Source organism: Tamandua tetradactyla, chromosome 17 (assembly GCF_023851605.1).
Source record: "Tamandua tetradactyla isolate mTamTet1 chromosome 17, mTamTet1.pri, whole genome shotgun sequence".
NCBI classification, from domain to species: Eukaryota; Metazoa; Chordata; class Mammalia; order Pilosa; family Myrmecophagidae; genus Tamandua; species Tamandua tetradactyla.
In genome coordinates, this window is record NC_135343.1 from 1,872,445 (window position 1) to 1,893,501 (window position 21,057).

A 21,057-nucleotide genomic window follows, 5' to 3' on the forward strand; every position below is an offset into this window, starting at 1 on the left:
ACTTCTGTAAATTAGATATAATGTAAATTCATAATGGCTTTATTTTAAATGATGATTCAAAACATTTGAAAATACCTCAAGGAGGGACCAATAAGATACAAATGAAAGGGCTGCGAATGTATGTGTGTTAGAAAATGTTTTACTACTGGCTCCAGTGTTTATAAAATGTCCATAACATGCACCATCATGGTCTGTTATTCTTTTATAGAACTTACGAGCTCATCTTGAATGGCGGCACCCCTTATGAAAAAGGGGTTGAAGTCGACCCTTCAATATCCAGAAGAGGTACAGTTCTTCAGCCTTGTGTTCCTCTCCTTAAATATTAAACAAATAGAAGATGCATTGGAGAAGGTGGCAATATTCTAAAAAGCGAAGCATTTTTCACTTAAACTCAGATTTTAAAGCATATGTTATTTGACACTAAATCCTAATTATTTTCATCTGAGCGCCTATTTTTTGATAGCTCATAAGACTCTCATGTAGGAAATCATGAAGCATGAGAATCCTGCATTAATTCCTTTTCCATGAACATTGGGTGATACCTGTGACCACTGAATCTCTCATTCAGAGATTGCCTTTGCTAGTTCAGAGGGTGCAGACATTTGAATTGTGATACACATGCCAAGTAGCCCTCCAGAAATACTGAGCGTCTTTGAATGTGCTCATTGGCCAGGCACTGTGCTAAACCGTGGGAAACAGCGAATAAGACAGATATGGCCCCAGCGTCGTCCAGCCCAGAGCCTGGTGGAATCGTGACTGCCTTTCTCTTCTCTCACAGCCACCTCCCATGCCGCGGTGCTGCCCAGCCAGCAGTGCTGCTCCACCTCCTCGGAGCACAGGGGACTTTGGGGCCCGAGAGGCAGCTGATTTTTCCTGGATGAAACACCCTCGTTTTTCCCTTTGTGATATGGTGGCAAGGATGCTGTCAGAGCATCCGACGGAGTGTGGCTCTGTGTCCCATCTGCCTGGAGGAGGTCAATAGGCCTCAAAGCACATCTGACCTTTTTCTCAGCTCCTTTAGGGTATTCGGGTCTCTCCTGCCTCTCAGTTCAGCACCACTGGATGGGGTGTATTCTTAAAATATTTCGTTTTTTTATATTCATTGACCATGTTTTGAGGTTTATTTTTTGTTTTCTTTTAAAGCACATGGCAGTGTTTTCCACCAGATGATGACAATGAGGAGGCAGCCTCAACTCCTGGTAAAGCTGAGGTCTTTAAGCCAAAGGTCAAGAAACATATTAAGGTTGGTACCTGCTTTTACCTGTCCTGAGCTCTGGGTCAGGCAGCATTTGTTGACCATCTCTGCTTTGGGCTTCTCCTCCGACTTGGTCATCTTTCGTCAGTTCCTTTTTTCTTCACTTAATTCTTCTGCTAAAGATTCATAGGGGAAAAAAAGAAAAGATCCACAGGGATATGAAATAGGAATAAAGCTCAGGTTAGCTCACTTTTCACTTACTCCATAGCTCAGATGATAGATTTGATCAGAAATTACGTGGAAGGATTTGGCTAAATGGGACTAAGTGATGCACAATCCTGACCCTCGGGGGTTTGTGTCCAGTTTATTGAGGTTTAATTAGCATACAGTTTACGATTCTTTGAGTTTTGATGAATGTATACAAAAATATAACTCCCATCGTGATCAAAATAGAGAATATCTCCATTACCCTAAAATTTTCCTCACGTCCCCCAGTCTCGGCATGTTGCCTTTCCAGAACGTCGCACGAGTGGAGCCCTGCCACGTGTTAGCCTGTGGAGTCTGGCTTCTTTTGTGCAACAGAAGCTGTTTCAGATTCATCTATGCTGTTATACACATTAGTGTTTCTTTCATTTTATTCTAAACAGTGTTCCATTTGATGGATATACCACAATTTATTTATCTGCTCACCCCTTGATGGACATTTGGGGTGTTTCTAGTTTTTAGCAATGATGAATAAAGCTTATTTAGATATTTGCATCCAAGTCTTTGTGTTGACATATGCTTCATTTCTCATGGATATAAATACCTGGGAATGGGATTACTGGGCCATATGATAAGTATTTGTTTAACTTTGTAAAAAAATGCCAAACTTTTCCAAAATGACTGTACCACTTTACACTCTTAACAGCAATGTATGAAGTTCTAATTGTTCCATGTCCTTGTCAGGCATTTACTATTATCAGCCTTTTCTGTTCTAGCCCTTCTAGATAACTGAGTAATGGCATCTCATGGTGATTTTAGTTTGCATTTTCCTCAGGAAGCCTTTACACTAGTAGAATCCCAGACCCATTGATTTCTAGCCCTGGGACTTTGCACGAGTCATTCAACCAGCTCTGTTGGGGCAACAGCGACCACATCTATAGAAGAGGCACAGTGGTGCTCTCATTCCCATCAGGCTATACTGAGGCTTAAATTAAAAGAAAACATATAAACACTTCGTTAGTATTCGTAGCACCTGGTGCACAATAAGATATTAATGTACTATTTAATATTAATGGAATGTATTACTTACGTTATTACTACTACTACTGTTATTATTGGTAAGTGTAAATATAATGCCAGGTAGTTGTTGACATGTGTGATAAAGTCTGTCCAAATAGACGTGTACCGTGTAGCTGGTGAAATGGTAGGCATCCAGAATAGGTGTGGAAGGACAGGAGGGACGTGCCTCCCTGAAGCTGTGGAATAAAGGAACTTTCCATCAGAGCACCCAAAAGACAGAGCGCAGGGGAGGCCAGACGCCAGACACTGGGAGCTGTCAGTGCTTCCAGATTGTCAGGAATCGAAGAAATAAATGAAGACTTGGCATGGTCCTCCCTTTTATTTATTGGAGAAGTTGTAGGTTTACAGAAAAATCATGCAAAAAGTACAGAATTCTCATAACCTGCCCCCCCCCAAAAACACAGCTGTCTCTATTACTAACACTCCTTGTTCGTGTGGTTTCTTTTTCATAATTGATAAAGAGTATCATTACCATGACACTGTTTACTGTAGTCCATAGTTCACAGCAGCCCTTATTTGTGTTGTACAGTCCTGTGGTTGGTCTTTTTAAATTTTTATTCTAGTAGCATATATAACCTAAAATTTCCCCCATTCAACCATCTTCAAATATATATATCTATGTATATATATATGATTCACTAATGTTAATTACATTCTCAGTGTTGTGCTGCCATCTCCAGACTTACCAGATATAAAAGTCCTGGTTGGCAATCATTGTCTTGCAGCATTTTAGAATATTTTGTCCCTTGCCTTTTTGTGCCATGGTTTTTTATGAAAACTCCACCTCAATCTTATTGGAACCCCCTTGTACCTAACACATGGCTCTTCTCATGCAGATTCTGGAACTCTCTCCTTGTTCTTGGCATTGGCTGTTTTGACTGCTGTGTCTGGTGTTCTTTGAAAGTATCCAGTTCAGTGTTTGTTGAGCTTATTGTCTTTTGTTAAATTTGGAAAGTGCTCTGTCCTTATTTCTTTGAATATTCCTCCTGTCCCTTTCTCTCCTTTTGGGAATCCCATAATGTTTATATTGGTGTGCTTGATGGTGTCCCACTTAGACTCTGCTCCCTTTTTTTCATTATTTTCTTTCTCTTATTCAGCCTGAATCATTTCAGTTGTCTTCAAGTTCACTGATTCTTTCTTCTGCCAGCTCTAATCTGCTGTGGAAACCCCTTAAGGAACTTTTCCTTTCAGTTATTGTGGTTTTCAACTCCAGTGTTTCTGTTTGGTTCCTTTTTAAAGTTGCTTCTCTTTATTGAGATTCTCATATTGTTTGTTCATTGTTTTCCTGGTATCGTTTAGTTCTCTCCGTGTGTTTCCCTTTACATCCTTGAGCATATTGAGAATCTGTTTTTCTTTAAATCTTTGTCTGGTGTGTCCAGAGTCTGGTCTTCTTTCTTGATGGTTTCCGAATTTTTATCTTTTTCTTTTCAGTGGGCCATCATTTTCTATTTCTTTTTGCTATCTTTTGTTGCACACTGTACATTTTAATATTTCAAAGTGTTTACTCTGGGATTTATTCCTTGAGCTGTCTGTTCCATATGTTTATATCCACCTGGTGACATGTCAGGAGATTTCCATTAGTGCCGGGAGATATTGAAAACAAACAGACCAACGCAGAAAATACATTTCACAGTCCTTTCTAATTGGCTGCACATTGGCTGGTTCTCTCCTTCAGAGTTTCATGCTTTTATCAAGATCAGCCCAAGGCAAAAATGAAGTGCAAGGCCCTCTCTGTCTTTTCTGAGCCTGGCCTGTACCGACTGGTGACCTTTGGAATTCCCCATTTTACGGGTCTATGAATGCCTTCACTCCCAATGAAACAGACTCCGCCCCCCTGAGTGCTCTGTTATATGACTTACAGCCAGTGATCCTTTGCCCAGGGCAGTTTTGACTTAATTGTTTCTTACACTGCTTTAGCTGCTTCTCCCCCTGGACATGTCCTGGGCCAGCCCTTCAGGCTGCCCTCATAGATTGGCACCAACACACAGGCACCTCAGGATGCACTTGGGGTGATTCTGGTCCCTTTTGAACAGGGCCAGGGACCCACAAGGGGAGCAACGGGGCAGGGAGAGCCCAGGAAGTTTCTTCTGTTTGTAAAGCTGCATTTTCTTAACTCAGCCAACACCCAGTTACTGCAACCCTCTAACCTCTTTTCCAGAGTTCTGGGGAAGATGGCTTTGCCAGCGTTTGCTTGTTCACCTACTCTGGGGAAGTGGCATTCTGGCCCCCCGCAGCCCTCTTTGTATGGTCCCTTCCTTCTAGAGCCTGTTTGTGGTGTAAACAACCTTGTTCCTTTCTCCAGTTCCGGAGCAGGGTCTGTAAGGATAAAAGTAACAGTTAAACCTTTCACCAGGCATTAATCATTTGTTCGTAGGTGTTGTTCATTCCCTCAGCTTTTTTTCCCCTGCAGGTACTTAGAGCCTGTAAAGTTCCTTTTTTGGCTAGCCTTTCCCTGGAAAATTGTCATTTTTTTTAAATTAAAAAAAAAAGAAAGCGCAGTGCAGTCTTTGTGAAAGAATGGCTGGACCTGTGCAGCTTCCTTCCTCCCCTCCCCCGCCTGCTGTGGGCCCTCCCAGCGCCCCAGTGCCCCTCCTGGCCTTCCAGTGCTGCTCCTGCCGGTGTTTCTTTGGCCCCTAATACCATCTTTCTGAGAGTGTTTATGAGACAGAGATCAAATCTGACGGTGAGGTGCCCGGAAGGCAGGGCCGTTCTTCCCCTAGCTGGCAGCAGGTGCCCGGGGAGTGCACGGCTCTGAAGGGGGCCCCCAGCCCTGTCCTCGCTGGGTTCTCCCTAAGGGCCACCCCACTGCCTCCCGCAGCCCGGCTTCCTCCCACCTTGTCTTTTCCCAGAGCCCACCCGAGATGGGCATGTCCCACCCCACTCCACGATCCCGATGTGCACCCTGGGGTGTTCAGGGAAGCTCGGGGCACCGGCTAGTGCTGCCCCGGGGCCTTGCTACCCGACCACAGGGTCCAGGTGGGGCTGGACTCTGGCCTGGGTACTTTTGGGCCTCTGTGCTCTGTGCCCACACTCCCATCTCAGCAGCCCACTCCCCTGGCTGCCACCCCCAGAGGCCATGGAGGCCGGGCAGAGGCACCCACAGCCTCCTCTCACAGGTGCATCACGCCCATCCTTGCCTAGGAACTTCACCTTCGTTTAGCTGAACCTCTGCTCAGAGGAGAAGGGAGAGGGGCTCTTTTCATTCTGCCCAAGGAGAGAGGACAGTAGGGGCCAAGTCCGGGGGAATGTATTAGTGCTAGCTCGTGCCCACCTCCCTTGCCCAGCAGCTTTGTTCTGTGCTCTCAACTGCCAGCTGTCTTACGTGCTTGTATCCTTGGATGCCAGTGGCCCCTGTAAAAATGTGCCACCAGTCCCATCTGGACCCATCCACTCACCCAACGAAGGAGCTCAGCACCCTCACTTTCCTGGAGACGCATTACCATGGTGAGCACTCAGCAAGAAGGGGAGAAAATAACTGCTTTGGTTTCAATAAGCATCACCTTTGAAGCCGTCGAAGCAGTTTTCCCAAGAGGTTTCCCTGGATATGCGGTGACTGCAGGCGGGCATCCAGGCCCCATGAGGGAACCCCAAATGCAGGCGCTCGGACCCGCAGTTCTGGATCTGAACGCCAGGCCCGCTGGCACATGTGTGTGTGAGAGCGTGTGGATATTCTGAATTTGTTTAGTTTCCTTTGCCTTTTTGTTGTGTTCCATCTCTCCTCTTTTACTTCCCTTATGTGTTTGTAAAATCCAGTAAGGGGATGCAAGATTGGTAGAATTCTCGCCTGCCATGCAGAAGACCCGGGTTCGATTTCCAGCCTGTGCACTCCCTCCTCCCCCCAAAAATTCAACAAATGCTGCTGCAATAATGGGATACTCAATGGAAAAAGAATGAAATGTGACCCCCATCACACAGCATACAAAACAAAAAAGATCCAGTAGAGCCGCCATGCCACTTGCGTCTTACCCCTTTAGTGTTGCTGCCCTTGTGGCAACAGAGTCTGCTGGTCTGCAGGCGAGGTCGGAGAGCCCTCCAAGTAGGACGTTGGTTCTGCAGCTCCTTTAGTAGCCTAGAGCTTTCCAGTTGTCTTGGGTTTGGAAAAGTCAGAGGATCTCCTTAAAGAAAACTCAAATAAGCAACAAGCAGCACTGGCACATGTTGCAGGAGGGCTGGTAGCGGTGCCAACCAGAGGAACAGGGCAGGCAGGTCTGCAAGAGAAGGAGGGGCACCAGGGAGGGAGGAAGCCCCACACCTTCCCCTGGCAACCTCAGTGGCCTTCTTGAGCATGAGCTGCGAGTGTGAGCATGCAGGTGCTGTGTCCTTCAAGGGGGCCAGGGGCAGCTGTGCAGCCCACCTCGGGAGTGGCAACGTGGCATAAGGAAGGCCCCGGTGGCTTCCAGGCAACCCAAATGGAGAGGCCTCCTCTGTTTCCTGTCTTCAAGATCTAGGTCTGGGATCAACATGATCAGAATTGAGCAGGGCTGGAAAAAGAGGACTTGTGGCTCCATGGCCCACACGCTGTGTTCCTGTGCTGTATGCTCATTAGATGTGCGGATGCTGGTGTGGCAAAGGCTTGTGGCTTTGGATGTTTAAGCCTCTGATATGTATCACGTTGTAAAACAGAGGCTCAAGAATGGCAACCCAGAGCCGAGACTTTTAAAGGTGTGTTTTTTAACTGTTCATGTTTTTTCTTGGCCCAAAGTCATCTTCCTCTTTGGGAGAGGACATTGTCTGCAAGCTTTAGAGCGTTCCTGCATGGTCCTTTCTTCAGGCTAGGCGACAGCACTTACGTTTCGCTGAAGGTGACATTGATAAGATGTATGTTAGAACAATTCAAGATGTTTTTATAAATATCTCCTAAAGTTAACTCTTCTGCTCAGTGTATTCCCAGTAAGTATCTACTGTATGACATGTGTCAGGATTTCACAGTACTCACTTTTCATGTTTCCAGATTGTTATTTTGAAATCTCAACATTGAATTTCTTCCATTCTACACCTTACTATGTGGTAGGCACGCATCGGCCTCTCCACATGCTCCATTTTAGTCTCTTAGGAGCCTCTGAGACCAAGGCCTGCTGTCTGCCTGCCACAGTGGAGGAGGCCAAGGCCGGACAGTCGTCAGTCCCCCTGAGGTGGCACCACCCGGAAGCAGCCGCGCCGCCCCACCCAGCCGGCCGCACCCTCCTGCTCCGCCCGGCATCAGCTCAGGGGGGCCATCTGCTTCCTTCCCGCCCTGGCAGGCAGCTCACCTCTGGGCTCGGGGCGGAGTCGCCCCATTCTTTCCAGAGCACATCACTCACGACCGTTCTGTTTGACATTTAACTTGGGTTGGGAGCTGACACGGGCGCACTGGAATGTCCACCAGAGTTGAGACTGAAAGGCGTGCGTCTTCAGAGCAGTGTGGTCAGCTTGGAAGGGAAATGTTCCTTTAAGTCATTCAAAGGTTTTCTAGTAATGAAGCAGACCTTGGAGCTGTTCATTTACATAATAAATACAAATGAAAATAACCCTGTAGTCTAGACTGTGGGGGACTTTTAATGAATGTCTTTCTCCCTTCTTTAATAGTCTCCTGCCAGAAACATTGATTGGGAGCATGTGCTGCAGCCACCTGTTGGTATTCTACCGTCAAGTCCTCGGAGACGTGCTCCTGAGAGGCAGGACGAGCTTGCCAAGTGCCGGTAAGGGTCTTTGTCATCGTCTCAGGGAAAGCACGCCTCGATGTGCCTCTCGACCCGTGTCTTCTGCCTCTGAGGGGCACCTGGAATGAAGTGCTTGAGCTGTTGCTCAGACGCCTTCAGATGCAAGGCCGAGGCTGTCTCCGTCCTTTAAGGTGGACACAGCTCCACACTTCCAGTCCTGGGGGTTCGGGGTCCAGGAGTGCAGATCTGTGCACGTGTGTGCTGGGCGCTGCACGGGCCCAGGCGAGATGGGGAGGCACGGCCCTGCCCTCCTGGCCCAGCGGGATAAGGGTCAGGAAGGAGCACGCACCCGAGCACCAGGCCCACCAGTCCGGTCAGGGCAGGCCTCGCCGAGCAAGTCCCCAGGGGGTGGGGTTGGAGGGGCACATGCCACTGCGGAGCTGAGGCTGGAGAGAGCCAGCAGCAAGGGGAGCCAGGCCCTCCGTGGGGGCGGCCCTCAGACCTGTGGAGGTCGCGGTTGGGCAGGGCTCCACGCGCAGAGACTTCCCAGAGAGGTGGAGACCTCCAGTCAGAGAGGCACAGAAATTCCTCCGGAAATAGTTACGACTCTCGGTCTCCTGCTCATCACCCACCTTGAATTCATGGGTGATGTCTAATGACAGCCTTAGAGGATACGGCCTATCAGTCCTCTCCCCAGGAGGGAGACGCTCACCCAGCACTGTTGGCTTCATTTAAATCTGACCCTCAGAACAAGCCGCACAGGACCCAGAGAAAGGCTTCTTTTCACCAGTCATGGGGTGTGGGAGCTGTGGCCCCTCAAGACCTTCCTGGCGGCTTCTTCGCCTCGGCCCCCGCGTGTCCATTCACTATGGACTGCTGACCCCACAGTGCTTGGTGTACGGAGCCCCTACTCCTGACGCCTGCGTCCTCCATCGCCCTCAGCCCGGTCACCAGGCCTGCATCCTACCTACACCGCAGGGGCCACTGGGAGACCCCCGAGCAGCCTGCCCTGGGCCCCCTCCCGGCTCTACCTGCTTCCTGTCCAGCCTTCCAAGAGCAGAGTCCCCCTAACTGGAAGGTTCCTTTTACCAAACCACAGTCCTAGGAGAAAACAGAGATTGGGAAAGACCAGAGAAAGGAAAAACATTCTAGTCTTATTCTGTTCCTGACCACTTCACCTCTCACCGAACGGCCCCATCCGTTTTGGACAAGACCCCCTCAGAAGTCCGGACCGTGTGAGGGTGGGGGCAGGTGGTCTGGGGGGCAGCTTGGAACACGCCTAAACGTGGAAATCTGTAGAATGTGTTGTCAACAAGTCATCTGGAGCAATAATTTTAATTCAAGTGCATGTGCAAAGCATCTGTTTCAGTAGAGTGTGGAGTGAAGCCTCTGTGACCCCCTTTCTGTCCCTCTGCCTTTCAGATTTGATCAGTGACCCTGTGCTGGCCACCTTTCCCAGGCTCCTGGAGCAGCCTGACCTCATGGACGCCCTCAGGGTACGTGGTGGGCACACCTGCTGCTTCTCGGGGGTCTGAGCTCCCTAGAATTTTGTCACCGCCCCAGGTTGCTTTTCCTGGAGCTGCCCAACCCCTGCCCACGGGCCCAGGCCCATCCTTCCAGTCTTGGTATAAATGTGCCCCCAGGGCTGCCTCCCAGGCCAGTGGGCAGGGCAGGGCTTGTTCCCTGGCTTCGAACACCCACTGATTTTGTCTTAAGAGCAAAATCCAAAATGGTTAGATAAGTCAATGAAACTTTCAGGAGAGAGGCCACACCTGTCATTTTTACTGGTGTTTTAATAATAATGGCACCAGCCTCTTTGGTAAAGCGGTGCGGCTCTGCTCGGGTGGGATTTCGCCCCGAGGACCCTCTTCTTGCTCTCTGAGACCCACCAGTGCAGACCCACCGGGCACTTCTTTCCCGCTCACACCTGTTGGTGTCCCAGGATGGGGCTCACCGCCTGCACAGCCCGTGCCCTCTTGGCGAGAGGTGGACCTCTCAGTGCCCCCACCCTGGGGCCTGCTTCCCAAGGAAGGTCTGACCCGCCGTGTGGCCAGCGAGGTGGGTGCCAGCAGGAGGACCCTGTAGGCAGGCCCCAAACAGGCCCAGGGTGGGCAGCTCTGGAACTGTCACGATCTCCCCAGACCTGGAGTTCGCTGGGAACTGGCCTGTGCTGGGCTTTGATGCATTCTCCTGCTGGAATAATTGAGCTCTGGGCTTTTTATTTGTTTAAAGAAGCTTTGGGGAAGCCTTGTGGGCAGATGGGAGACGTTTACTTGCAGAGCTGCACGGGGATTCCCCCCCCCCCCAGGCATCGTCACCCCCCACGCCCACAGACGAACTGTGGAGAATCACTAGGCAGTGTTCTTCCCCATTTTCATGACTGCCTCACCTTGAAGGTTTGCTGCTGCTTTGTGTTTCGATGCTGCCTGTGCAGTCTTCAGGATACACTCGTGTTTCATTGATTATGTTTTTAAACTGGTTTCAACTCATAATAATCACAGACTAACAGGATGGCTTTCATTGATACATCTGCCTCGTCAGTCTGGTTATGGATTGTTAGAAATAGATCATTGATAAAGGATTCACTTCTTACACCTATAGATTTTGTACTGTGTTTTAAGCTGTTTTCGTAAGTGTATAGTACAGAGTGAAATTGTGAAAGTGTGGCAAAGACTCATGAATAATCTAACTAATATAATATTTTTATTTACTTTGTAGAGTGCATGGGCTGAGAAAGAAAGCATGCTAAAAAGATCAGAGAAGGTAATAAGATTTTCCACGCCGGACTTAGCACCACGCTGCAGTGTCTCACCTCAGCTTGCTGTTGGCTGCAGTGGCCGTGCCCGTGACCCTTCTCACCCAGTGACCTGCGTCATCACATATGCAGACACATCCCAAGTAGGGGGTTCCGATGCAGGAACCAGCTTCATGGAGAGAAACACGGGATCAAAGCAGATCACTGAGTTTTATTTAATCAAGGGAAGTTTTTAAACCAAAGTCTCCCTGGGAGTTAGCTATCAGATTTCCATCATTAAGAAAAAATCCCTTTACTTCTGAAAATCCTTCTTTCAGATTTTCAGGTGAGGAGAAGGAACCAGAAGTTCGGCCTGAGCTGTTTCCTATATGAAACAGATGCATGGTGGTTCCGAAACAGGGCTCGTGGGACTCAGTGGCCGGTGCTTTGGCCTTGCTTATCTAGGGTGTAGTGGGCTCCAGAGGCCGGGGGGAGCATCTGGGGCCCTGCGGGACCCTGTCAGCTCCGCCATCACAGGGCAGGATGCAGAAACCCTGATCGTGGCTGTGCGCCTATTGAAGTGTCCACAGAAGCACTGGTAGCCTGGATTTGGCCCACAGGCCGTGGTCTGCTGACTGTTGACCTAAAGTGTTAATTATCTGCAAGGAACTTGGGAGAACAAAGTGAAAATGCTACAATTAAAATAATAATTATAGCAAGTATGTCCTTATTTGAGCTTCTATTTGACCTTTGGCCTTTCCCAAAACTGGCAGCTTTAATGGTGTGCAGGTCGGGTGGGCTTGGGTCTCTCCTGCTGCGTTTTCCCAGCCTCTGCCCACCCTGCCTGCCCTGCTCCCTGGACCACAGCCTCACCTGGCAGCTTCAGTACCTGTCTGGGAGGAGAGTATGGCCATTTCCTTGTCACCTGGGGAGGGTCTGAACCCCCAGAGCCAGGGGCGTCCTCCCAGACACTGCTGAAGGGGACAAGCAGGCAGGGTCACAGTCCTCGGCTCTCTTTTCCTTTGGTTCATGCAGAACGCCCCCTCCCTCCTAGAACAGCCGGACAGTGGTCCCTGAGGCCGTAAGGGCACCATGTGGGGACAGCAGCACTCACGTTGTGTCTGGTGTTACTGACCTGGGACCACACCCTGTGGCTGGAATTTGGCTTCCACACCCGATCCCCTGTTGGAGTGTGTGGGGCTCGCCCTGTGGAAGCCCAGGGGGGAACGGGGGCTCATCCCTGCCCACGCTGCCCCTCGCCACCCCCCAGCCGCAGGCCCCAGGCCCCCCAGGGGGCTGTCAGCCTACAGAGGTCACAGAATTTAATGCTTGAAGAGTGACGTGGTGAATCTGCTCATGGTTATTCGTCATGGTCGTGTTTTGCAGAGAGACAGAGAGTTCCTGAAAGCCACGTTCCTCTTGGTCTACCACGACTGCGCGTACCCGCTGCTGCACTCCACACGGCTACCCGCGCCCAGGTGGGCCGAGGAGGAGACGGAGGCAGCACGGTGGCGGGCCATCGCCAGCTTCCTGCAGCAGGAGCAGGGCAGTGACGGCGCCCTCCGGGCCCTGCTGTCGCCAGGAGCCCACCCTGCTTTCACCCTCTCAGAGCAGACCTACGACTTCTTAGGGGAGACCAGAAAGAACGCAGCCTGACCCTGGGTGGGCACGATGCGCCACTCCCACGGAACCTTCCGGAAACATAAGTAACTCACATTCGGATTCAGGTTTTCCTCTTTTTTTGGTACAGGACATATTTTGTCAGAAATATTATCCAATAATTTGAGTATGTTTTTAAACAAAGTAAATTTTTAAAAGAAATACGTACAGTTATCTCTAAATTTAAAGAGAATTTTTTTCAAAAACTAAATTCTAAGTTGGCTTTATCTATAGAGCTGCATAAAAGTAAGCTTTTATGAAAAGCTGAATTTGTGGTTTCTTGGGAATGTGAAGACAGCCCACAAAATGGAAGAAAATATTTGCAAATCATGTATCTGATGAAGGTCTCGTATCCAGACTATTTATGATTACTGCTAATAAAATGTATGCTGCGGTGTGAAGGGGAGATCAGGCGAATCTAAGTTATGTTCTTAGTCACTTAATTCAGTCTAATATTTGAATGTGACTTATTTTAATTAGGTACAAAAGGAAAATCTAGCTTTGCCTTTAACCCCATGTAGTAAATAATGGTCTTTCAGAAACGAAAGACCAAGACCCAGCAGGCCGCATCTGAGGGGCCCTGCCACAGGCGGGCAGCAGGGCCTCCTGGAGGCCTCTGAGGTTGGCATGTCGTGCCCACCAGGCGCCCACCCGGCCCCGCGGCCCCGGAGCTGCCCTTCCTTTCCCTTCACTGCTGCGTGGACAGGCCGGGGGCAGGGAGGCCCTGCCCAAGGTGAGCAGAGAGCCACTGCTGAGGCCCACTGCCTGGGGACGCCCTCCCAGTGCGACCGCTAAGAATTCCCATGGAAATAAAGCACGAGGAGGCACCTGAATCAGATGGAAGCAGAAGGGGCTCAACTGAAATAGTCAGTGTCCTCTGAGGTGCCTTTCTGATGGCTGCCTTACAAAGGGCACTTCTTTGGGGGAATCCTCGTGCTGTGGACCTCTGCGCTGCATCTTCGTGAACTTGCCCCAAACCCTCGGCCTAAACTTACCTGGGGCCAGCCTCAGAGTTCACGCTGCACAAGAGGGCTCCCGCCCATGTGCTCAGGTGAGAATGTGGCTCAGAGAAGCCATGCCCTGGGTCTCCAGGAGCTGGTTCCAGCCGGCCTCACCCTTCATGCTCTGAGGGCTGCAGCCTGGACCCCATCTTCTGCTCATCACAATGCAGCTTTCAGGTACTATGCCCAGGGAAGCCTCTCTGTCTCCGCTCAGAGGGAGCGGGCGCTGCCTCCTAAATGGTGGTGGAGGTGGGGGGGTCCCGCCTCTTTAGGTGGAGGTGGGGGGGGTCCCACCTCTTTAGGTGGAGGTGGGGGCTCCCACCTCTTTTTGTGGAGGTGGGGGTCCCGCCTCTTTAGGTGGAGGTGGGGAGTCCCGCCTCTTTAGGTGGAGGTGGGGAGTCCCGCCTCTTTAGGTGGAGGTGGGGGCTCCCACCTCTTTTTGTGGAGGTGGGGGTCCCGCCTCTTTAGGTGGAGGTGGGGGGTCCCGCCTCTTTAGGTGGAGGTGGGAGTTCTGCCTCTTTAGGTGGAGGTGGGGGGTCCTGCCTCTTTGTGGAGGTGGGGGGTCCTGCATCTTTAAGTGGAGGTGGGGTTCCACCTCTTTAGGTAGAGGTAGGGGGTCCTGCCACCTTAGATGTAGCTAGGGTGGGTGGGGGGCATGTCCCCCACCCCCTTGTAGAGTCGCCACCCCCTAGTCCTTTGCAGTTCTCTTTGAAGGAACTTGAAACCATGTCACCCCCCCCCCCCCATTGTGAAGGTCTTTTTTCTGTAGGAAATTTGATTCCTAATTTGTACCTTTTCATTTTTATTTTTTAGCCATTTGACTTGTTCTTAGCATTAAGCCAGGGTGGGGTGTTTTGAAAGTAAACACTGCTGTGATTTCCTTTCAGTGCATGTGCAGCATGAAGGAAGAGAGCGGGCTTTCCTTAGGGCATGTGCGTTTGGGAATGTGTCCTGAGCTGATGAATGTGGACAGCCTCTTGGTTTCTGGCACACGGAAAAAGCGCAGGGATGTGAGAGAAACAGTTTCGGTGCTGCTGAGCCCAGAGGCGAGACAGGTCCTGGGGCGGGGGGGCCTCTGCCGATAGAGGCTCCAGTGTCTCTCTTGAGCCTGTGGAATCTTTTTTCTTTTCTTAACAATGAAACCTCTCTGGCTTTTAAAATACCACGTTTTAGCTTCCAAAACAGGAAAAGGTTGTCAAGGAGCCCAAAGCTTCCTGGAAATGAGTCCTCCAGGGTCTGTGTCAAGGAGCAGGACTGAGCAAGGCGCTGAATTAACCCCAGAACCGTGGCGGGAGCGGGCGGGGCTACCAGCAGGCGTTTGCCAACTGCCTGCATCAGTGGGGAAGGGGTGGAGGGGGCAGTGGGGGCTGCTCTACTGTGAACTGCGGGGCCCATGCCTTCCCGGACAGGGGAAGAGTGGGGGGGTCCCTCGCCTGGTGCTTGGGCAGGAGGTCGCAGGGCCGAGGCATGGGCGCTGCAGCTGCATGGTTGTCTGCAGTAGAACCAGGAGACATCATCATACCACCTACATCCTGAGCAGGTTTGACTCGCCAACCCAGTAGCATCCGGGAAGCCCGTCAGTTTAAAAAGGAGGGTGCTACAAGCATCATATGCCCGGGAGGGACCTCCCTTTGCAGGGCTGTGGGACGCTCCCTGCCAGGGGCTGGCTCAGCTGCCTCCTGTGGGAAGCTCTCCAAGCTGGTGCTGGAGGCGATCAGAGTGAGCTGTTACCTGGCCACTTTGTTTTCTGTTTCCTCAAAACAAAAAGAGACAGAGCCCTTCTTACTTAAGACTTGTACCTGCCTGTCTGTCCATTCACTTGTTCAGCAGGTGTCTGTGGGGCACCGGGTTTTGCAGCTACGGCGGGCGCAGTGCCGACACGGGCCCACACGAGCTCCCAGGAGGCGTGGGTGCGAGGCAGTCCCACAGGTGCCCCGCGGGCAGGGGCTGTCACATTTTAAGTTCCACAGCACTGGCAGGCCCAGGGCTCATGGCGTGGCCAGGCATCCCCTCTCTGACTCCCCCTCCCCAGACTCCATTCTCTGAATTTGGGGACCAACTAGATGCAGATAACTTCCGGATGAATCCCTCACCATCCGAACTCCCACCGCTTGGTCTCTGGAACTAGGAACACGTGGACTTGATAACACGGTGTCCCTTAATGTCCAGACCTGCCGTCTCAACACCTATCTACACAGGACCCTGGCAGACTTGGGCAGGGAGAGATGGGTGCAGGGGGGCGTGCACTGTGACGGAAGGCTGCCCCTTCCCAGGAGAGTGGAGGCACAGGGTTTCTGACTCGGGAGTGGCTAGCACTGAGTGAGGCCCATGAGGTGTGCACACAGCAGGGTGGAGCAGGGTCGTCAGGGCCCGATGCTGAGTCCCTCTGCTGCGGCCTCCATCTCCTACTTGAGAAGGCAGACAGGACCTTAACCTACTCATGCGAAGAAGAACTTCACCTTTCTAATAGGCCACGTTAGGGAATAGCCAAACAGGTTCCACGTTTTTTGTCCCTTCTCCAGGTAGGTATCTCAGATGACCCAAACGTTATCCCAGGGAGTCTGTTGTCTTTCCTGGCTGCGCTCCTGTGACCCTTGACATGTGCTGTGTCACATGGTTCCAGAGTCACCGGGAACCAGACTCAGTTCTGCCTGGCGGTTGCAGACACAGCACACACCCCAGCTGTCTCCCTAACCTTGGCCTTGGGTGTTTGGGCATCAAAGTGGCCTTGGTGTGCAAAGGTGGAAGGTGTGTTCGGCTCCACCTGAACCAGCACGCTAGCACCTGCGGGCATGTCACCCTGCAGTGTGCCCAGACAGGGGCTGTTCTCTCTGCATCGGAAACTCGTTGTAGTGGACACCTGGCTTTTTCCAGCCAGTGCCCATCTGTGTCTCTCTTGGTCCCTTCTGGAGGACAGCCCCCCCCAACACACACACGCACACACACACGCACGCACGCATGCACACCTTTTATCCCATCTCTGGGAACAGGCTCTGACTGCCTTAAGCAGGTGAGCACAACCCTCTTCCTTGGTTACCGTGACAGGATTGCAAATGGGCCAAGGGAGCAAATTCCAGAAGATTTTCTCACCAGAAAACTCTCATTCACTGTTCAGTATCGGGAGAGATGTGCGGTCTGGTGGCATGCATGTTTGGTGGGGGGTGGGCATGGGGGGTACCATATGAGGTGGACAATAAAGCCAGATGCAGAGAGGGCAAAGCTGACAGGATATGGGGCCTTGGGAGCTTTGTTTGCATTACTGGATCAAGCCTCACCTGAAGCACCACAAAGCCTTGAAAGCTGAACTGACAGTGGAGCCATAGCTCAGAAAACGCAATGGGAACCCCCAGATTGCTTGATATTTGAATAGCCAAGAAAATCTCAACATTTCTCAAGGAAAAAGACAAAGGACAATTGAGATACCAACTTGAGTCCATGTGGCACCGGTGCAGCAGGTGGCTGCGCAGAGTCGCCGTGGCGGAGCTGCAGCAGCTCCGAGCACCTGCCGGGGGCAGGGGACTCCATGGGGAAGAGCATGGAGAGAGAATATCCGGAAGATGCAGGGCTTCATATTCTGGTGCAACGCAGCTGTTGCCAGGACAGCCAGGCATCCATGCAGCAAGTGCATCAGTGCACTGAGCACTGCCATGCGCCTCCGGCTCTCGCCCAAGTCCTGGTGACCATGAATTGGAGAATTTTCAGGACCACTTGACCCAGTGCACCATGCATTGCTGTGACAAAGCCAAAGACTCAATGGATGCAGGGAGTAAGGAATTTCAGGTGCAGCAGCAGCTGGGGGGCTGTGTGACCAGGTGTGCGGGCAGCCATCTGCACCCCGTCCCATCCAGGCCCGAGTCTCTGTCACCCATGGGGAAGTGAGAGTCTTTGCCATCAGGGATGTGGGCAGGAATCTTTATAAAAGAGGGCTGGAAATTTTGGTCCTTTAAGTGAAGTTTATGAATGAAGAACTTAAGGATTTCAGCAAGGTTAAGGACTACGTCACCTGCCTCTGGACCCTGGTTCTTTTATATACTTCAGTCCATAAAAAGCAAAATGGAAAAAAAAAAAAAACGGTGCTAAAATCTAGATGAGAGACAGCTCAGGAGTGGTGTTTTTACAGCCTAAACTTCATGTAGCAAGTGCTTGTCCGGGCAGTAGGGCGCTTCTGGAGCCTCCGATATACCAAATTCTTCTCGTTTCACAGGTACTAACAGCTGGCAGTTCCCTTTAACTTGCCTGTTTGAGGAGGTCTGTCTGCTGCCAACCTCCTGTTTTACCAGCAGTATCATCACACCATTTTCCATAAGTTGTAAAACAAAATCCATGAGGTCACTGATTTAAAAGGGAAAAAAAAGGTTTCTGGGTCTTTGATTTCGTTTTATATACAAGGGCCTGAAATTGTTGAAGATGTGGAGTTGAGAGAAAGGGCACTTAGAAAGCGATATCAGCTTGAAGGTGATACAAGTGTTGGAATCGAGACATCAAAGCAGCTCTCGTAGCTATGCTCTAAGAAGTAAGGACAAACACTTTGCAATGAATAGAAAGACAGACGGTACAAAAAAGAACCAAAATGAAAATATATACTAACCAAAATTGTAAAATTTAGTTGATAGACTAAATAAAGATGATAAGGAAAGAGTCAGTGAACTTAAAAATGGATTAGTATGCGTTTCCAATCTGAATAACAGAGGGGGGTATATTGGAAAAAAATTAACAGATCCTCAGGAACCTGTGGGGCAGTATCAAAGGTCTAATATTCATATCGTCAGAGTCCCAGAGGAAGAAAAAGTGTGTAGCACAGAAAAAATGTTATAAGAAATAATGACTGAAAAATCCCCCAATTTTGGGAAAGATACAAAGGTAGGAAGCTCAGTGAAGACCAAACAGGATAAGCTCAATGAAATCCATGCCCGGCTATGTCATAATCAAATAGTTAAAACTAAAGACAGAGAAAAAACCTTGAGAGCAGTCAGAGAAAAATGCATTACATATAGAGAATAACCATTTGAATGATGTGGATTTCTCATCAGAAACTAGAGAGGCCAGGAGTCGTACTGAAAGGAAAAAAAATCAACCCAGAATTCCATAGTCTACAAAAAAGAAAGAAAAGTTATCAACCTAGAATTCTAAACACCAGAAAAATATCTTTCCGGAGTGAAGGTGAAACAAAGACATTCTCAGATGAAAGAAAACGGAGAGAGCATGACCAGAAAACTAAGAGTGCATGACCAGCACACCTGCTTCACAGAGACGCTGCGGGGGGTCTTCAGACAGCAGAGGATGACCCCAGAGAGAAGCCTGGGGCTTTAGGAACAAAGAACAGCAACGTAAATAGTAAATATTTGGGTAAATATAATAGACTATGTTTTTCTCTTAAGTTCTTTAAAATACATGTGAGGGCTGAAAGCAAGACTGACTGTCGGTTTTGAATGTATGTAGATATAACACGTGACAGCTAAACTTAAAGGCAAGAAAGTAAAGGGACTAATGGTGGAAAGGTTTTGGTAAAATATTAATTCTGAGTATATTGTTCAAAATTAACTATGTAGATTGTACTTCCCAGAGCAACTTCTAAAATAATATGAGATAAAGTAAAAACCCCAATAGATGAATTTAAATGGAACACTAAAAATATTGAGAAAACCCAAAAGAATGCAAGAAAGAGGGATCAGAGGAATGAAATATAGAGCAAACAAATAGAAAACAAAAAATGGTAGATGTAAATCCAAGCATATAGATAATTTTATTAATTGTAAATGATTTAAACATCCAAGTAAAACAGTAATTTTCAAATGGATTTTTTAAAAAAATCAAATTAGATCATGCACGCACACACACACAAGCTGCTCTAAGTGTAGTGCTATAGGTAAATGAGAAGTAAAAGGATGGAAAAATGTCTACCACGCAAGCATCAAGGGGATTCTGCATGCAAATACTGTTTATAAGCAACTATAACTTGCATACATTGTTGGTGGAAATATAAATCGTTCGACTACTTTGGAAAATAGTTTGACATTATTGCTAAAAACACATGCCGTGTGGCCGTACTTCCACTCGCAGCAAAAGTGCATACGTACACACACAAATACATGTTGTAGCATGCTCTGAGCAGTACTATGCATTATTCATAATTACCCCAAGTAGAAAGAACCCAAAAGTCCCTGAGTGTAAAGTGGATACATACAGTGTAGTGGGCTCCTTCACTGGGGCCCCAGAGAGCACTCAGTGAGCTACAGCGTCGCACAGCGACATAGCGGAGCCTCACAGACCAGCAGCAGGTGGAGGAAGCCAAACGTGACAGAACCCAGACAGGATCCTTCAGCCCAGGCAGAGCCCGTCTGTGGGGTGAGAGGTCAGAGCGGCTGCCCCCGGGGGAGGGAGGCCTGGTTAGGAGGGACGGCCACTGTTCCATGTTCTGATCAGGACCGTGGTTTCACAGTCTGTAGGTTTCGTGCACTTTTCCAACGAGTGTGTCATACATCAACAAAAACAATTTTTTTTAATTGGAATGAAAACACTAACCAGAGAAGGTGCAGGTCTTGCTGTAGAAAGGAACGATCGCCAGAAGAGAAGTGGTTTCAGGATTCCAAGCAGATAAACAAGTACTTATGAAGTGTCTGCCATAAGCCAGCAGGTCCCAGATGCTTTCCTAGATCTCATTTAATCCTCTCCAACTAACAAGTGAAGAACGGGGAACTCCAGCCAGCGGTGCCAATGACTGCTTACGTGGGTGTCAGGACGACCCTCTAATCTCCAGCTCCAGGCAGGGGGACCTGCAGGCCCTGTGCGGGGGAGTCCAGGGGCCCCCCCTCGGGCCTGCCCTTCCCCAAGGCCTACACATGGCCTTTGACCTTGTCTCCAAGTGCGGCCACACCCACAGCCCCAGGGATAGAGTGCTGAAGCCGAGGTGGTCCGAGAGCACTAAGCCCGGTCCCTACTGGGGCCTCCCCACCTGTGTGCGTCTGAGCAGTACAGTTAGTTTCCCTGTGCGCAGCCTGGCTCCTGTGCTGCACTTAGTCGTATAATCAGTTGTTACCAGGTTAGACGTAAACATTTAAAGCATACCAATTTTAGTAGCCTCGTTTTAACAATGTCTCCATTTCCTATTACACCCCCATGGGCGCAGGAGTGCAGTGGCCGGGGCCCTGGTCCTGTGTGAGCTCTCTGCTGCGCAGGAGGGCAGCCCCCTGGAGAAGGTGGCTTTCCTTCTTTACCTTAAGATGTGCACACTATGTGGTTGCACATCAAGTCAGAGCGAGTACCGAGGGTTCACGCGCAGGTTTCACAAGCAGTGAAACAGGTGGACTCCTGGGAAACGTCGGCCTGGCCTGGTTAATCCTGTGAGCAGGTGGGGCCAGGTGGCAGGCGGGGCCAGGTGGCAGGTGGGGTGGGGCTAGGCTCACCTGGAGGGCGGAGCCTGGAATTCACTGGCTTCCAGGCCTCTTGCCGGCAGCGCCAAATTGCAATCCTCCCCCGTTTGGTCCTCGCCAGGACAGCCGAGGCCAGGACAGCCGAAGCTGGGCGGGGCAGGCAGAGGGGTCCCAA

General features: G+C 50.0%; 1 protein-coding gene across 7 annotated transcripts in view; it reads left to right on the top strand.

The window, feature by feature from the left end:
• Positions 1-12,912, top strand: part of NPHP1 (nephrocystin 1) — an 87,332-nt gene extending 74,420 nt beyond the window's left edge. For 5 of the 7 annotated variants that reach the window (XM_077133727.1, XM_077133728.1, XM_077133729.1 and 2 more), the window contains 6 exons: positions 209-285; positions 1,144-1,243; positions 8,045-8,157; positions 9,541-9,614; positions 10,837-10,881; positions 12,239-12,912. In XM_077133727.1, the coding sequence (XP_076989842.1) occupies positions 209-285; positions 1,144-1,243; positions 8,045-8,157; positions 9,541-9,614; positions 10,837-10,881; positions 12,239-12,508 (679 nt within the window). In that variant the 3' untranslated portion in view covers positions 12,509-12,912. The other 2 variants (XM_077133732.1, XM_077133733.1) reach the window with 2 other exon arrangements.
• The last annotated feature ends 8,145 nt before the right edge of the window (positions 12,913-21,057 follow it).